Raw genomic sequence first — 3690 nt, forward strand, 5'->3', positions numbered from 1 at the left:
CAAATATAAAACAGATGCAGGGAGTGTCTTTCAAAAGAGTTGATGAAACTTCCAACTGATGGCACTGAGCTCCACAAGAGGTCTAAGCTAACTGGTCTTAGATGATGCTCATGATGAGATCAATTATTTGCAAAAAGAGAAAAAGAAGTTGGACGCAGCATTGATCATGATGAGATCAATAATTTGCAAAAAGAGACAGAGAAGTTTGAGGCTGCACAGAAAACAATTGATGGATTGTTGAAAAAACTGCATTGTTCCACTGATGATCCTCTTTTTGTTCATTTCAATCATGAAAGAAAAGAGAATGTGTTTCAAAGGGGGGAGGGGTATGATCAGGGTTTATGAAAACCATATGACATTCTGAAAAAGAAAGAAGTGCACAGTTCTATGCACCTCCCCCCAATACGAGACACACATCAACATTGCCCCCTCCTCCTTCCTCCTAAACATATAATTTCTCTCCTCAACTCCTCCTCCCCCTCTCCTTCTCCCCTTCTGCTGTGTCTCCCTCCCTGGTCTCTGAAAAGTTTTGACAATCTGCATGCACTCGACTCCAGTACAGATGTGTTTCACCAGAGCAGAGTGAAGAGCAGAAACTCAGTGAGTTCCAACAAAGGGAGAAAAGTTCAGATAAAGCAGGCTGAGAAAACCTGCAGCTGAAACAAACTTTTTAAGACAGGGAGATAAACGTGGAGAAAGTCAGAGATATTCGGCACTGGAAAATAATGGGCTCCCTTGTGCACAGTGCTGCTGCTCTCCTCTACACTCCACTTCTGGTTTTACTGTTTGGAGCTTCAACAGGTCAGGAACTGAGAGAGACGGATGCATTTTGCACTGCAGATGGCTGTTATGCGGTCTACTTCCAACGAAAGACCTTCCTGGACTCTTGGAGAGCCTGTAAGATTAAAGGTGGTAACCTAGCTACCATCAAATGCAAGGAGGACGCCAACATAATTAAAAATCTCTTCTCGACTCTGGACTTGCGAAATTCACGCACCAAGGTGCAAGTATGGATTGGCCTGCAGCGGCAACCTCGGCAGTGCACCTCCACACATCCCCTAAGAGGCTTCTCTTGGACAACTGGAGACCAAGACACAGATTATACCAACTGGCAGAGGGAGTACTCCCCAAGCGTTTGCTCAGTGTCCCGCTGTGTGGTTATGGGGTTCAGCACTCAAGAGAGGAGTGATAACTTCAAATGGCAGGATGGTTCATGCTCTGTCCCTGTAGATGGCTTTCTTTGCCATTATGCCTACAAAGCAATGTGTCCTGCCTTGGGGAGTGAAGGAGCAGGGAATGCCCTCTATACCACCCCATTTAACCTTTTAAGCACAATTCTAACTCATGTGCCCATTGCAACAGTCGCAACTATGCCCTGTCCTGCAGACATTAAAGAGGAACAGTCAGCTCTGTGTCTGCTGAAGGAAGATGGCTCAGCTGGGTGGTCAAGACATTCCCCCCTCTGTTCTGCCCCCCCTTCCTCAAAAAACTGGTGTGAGCAGGATAATGGTGGGTGTGAACACTTCTGCAGGCCAGCTGGAGCTCACTTCTACTGTGAGTGTACTAATGGCTACAAACTAGCAGATGATGGGCAGAGCTGTGAGCTGTCTGATGTTTGTGAAGGGGCTCCTTGTGAATTTGAGTGTCTGGCTGTTTTAGATAGCTTCCGTTGTGCCTGTCCAGAAGGACACATGCTTGGTCCAGATGAACATAGTTGTCTGGACGTAAATGAATGTCTTCAAAGTCCCTGTGAGCAGCAGTGTGTGAACACTCTAGGGACCTTTGAATGTCGATGTCAGGAGGGATACCACTCCAATAATGAGGGGGGGTGTGAGGATGTAGATGAGTGTATGACTGATCCATGTGAACACGCATGTGAAAACACTGAGGGCTCTCATATCTGCCACTGCCATTTGGGTTTTGCCCCACTGCCTGATGACCCCAGCCAATGCCAAGACACTGACGAGTGCCAGATTGCTGGGACCTGTCAACAGATGTGTGTGAATTATGACGGTGGATTTGAGTGCTATTGTGAAGAAGGCTATGAACTCATGTCAGATAACTACTCATGTCAGAAGACAGATGAGCAATCGCCCATCACCCCTCCTTTTCCTTGGGTCACTGGCCAGCCTGGACCTGGATGGGACCTAGTGGACTATGTCTGGAACCCAAAGCAAAGCCATACTGTCTGGCCACCAGAAGTGAAGGAATCCAAGGACTGGCCACCCAAAGTTTTGGAGTCTGATGTAATTTGGGTCACAAGTACCCCTCAGGAGGAGAAGCTCATTGATCCAGCACTCCACCCTCAGACACCAAAGAAAGGTGAAGAGGACAAAGTCATTGGAGGGGTTGACTGGTTAGAACTGGGGCATGAGCCAGATTCTGAGCTGGAGGGTTTTTCAATCACCAACTCCACCACATCTCCAGCCACAACTAGCCCCAGCAGTGTCATCAACCAGTACGAGGACGGGGAGGAAACAGATGTTACTTTCCCCTTTTTTTCCACTTCTACGACCTCAGAGGGAGCATGGGACTGGTGGGCGGGGTTCACCAGTGCCAGCCAGAAACCACAAATTCCAGAGGATACAGTTATAGATCACATTACACTTACTGAACCCAACACACAGACAAAGGAAGAACAGAACTCCCTTGGGGGAAACATTCAGTCTTCTTCCACCTCCCTCAACCCCTCTGAGAACTATGTGGAGATCACACTCTCCCCAGATCAAGCTGCTCCCAGCCTGCTAACTTCTTCCCCGCGCCCCCCACATGAGGGAAGTGACATCATGGAAGAAACAGAGGGTGAACAGAGCAGCAGAACCTGGCTCCTTGTTGGCCTCTTAGTGCCCATCTGTATTTTCATTGTGGTCATGGTAGCATTGTGTATTGTCTACTGCACCCGCTGTGCTGCTGAGCCACACAACAAAAATGCCCCTGACTGCTACCACTGGATTTCTGGTGCTCATGACAAACAGGGAGCTGCCAACCCCTCAGCAGGGGTAAAGAGCAATGTTTAGACAGAGGACAGAAAGTGACCTTAATAAACAGACTTCATTTCAGAAGTAAACCTCCAACTAGCTTGTCTGTGAAATGGCCCACAGTGAATACAGTAGATTACAGTTCGATATCAATGCTCTAGGAGGATAAAACACTGACACTTCTAGCTGTCTTTGGAAAGAACTGCTTTGATGTTGCATACACTGACCACACAGCACGAGATTGGAATGTGTCGTGATTGCACTAGACTGCATAGTTCTAAAGTATTTTTTCCATTAGTAGGCATAATGTAACAGCAGGAGATGAATCCTGAATAATTGTACTGATGGCAACAGTATTGTTCTTGTTTAAGGTTGTGAAACATGACTGTGAGGTCCTTTTCATGCAAAATCCTCAGGCTGTTATCGTAAAAGCATAGCATTGTAGGGAAGTATTGCTGTTAGCACAAATAATCAGCACACATCAGGGGAAAAGTAGGCGAATTTCTCTTAAAAAAAATCCATTCCATAGGGTGATCCTGGGAAAGCCATTATTAAAAATCAATATGTTCGGTGAATTGGATTGCTAGAGATAGATAGATAGATAGATAGATAGATAGATAGATAGATGGATAGATAGATAGATAGATAGATAGATAGATAGATAGATAGATAGATAGATAGATAGATAGATAGATAGATAGATAGATAGATA

The 3690-nt window shown here is 46.0% G+C and overlaps 1 protein-coding gene across 1 annotated transcript; it reads left to right on the forward strand.

Annotated features, from left to right (window-relative positions):
* Nucleotides 1–510: 510 nt before the first annotated feature.
* On the forward strand, nt 511–3690 carry cd248a (CD248 molecule, endosialin a). The gene has a single exon (XM_086197068.1). It carries the CDS (start codon nt 726–728, stop codon nt 3015–3017), a length of 2292 nt encoding a protein of 763 aa, XP_086053194.1. The 5' UTR covers nt 511–725; the 3' UTR covers nt 3018–3690.

This window comes from Aulostomus chinensis, chromosome 24 (genome assembly GCF_037954235.1).
Source record: "Aulostomus chinensis isolate RoL2024-O1b breed Wild chromosome 24, RoL_Achi_v1.0, whole genome shotgun sequence".
NCBI lineage: Eukaryota > Metazoa > Chordata > Actinopteri > Syngnathiformes > Aulostomidae > Aulostomus > Aulostomus chinensis.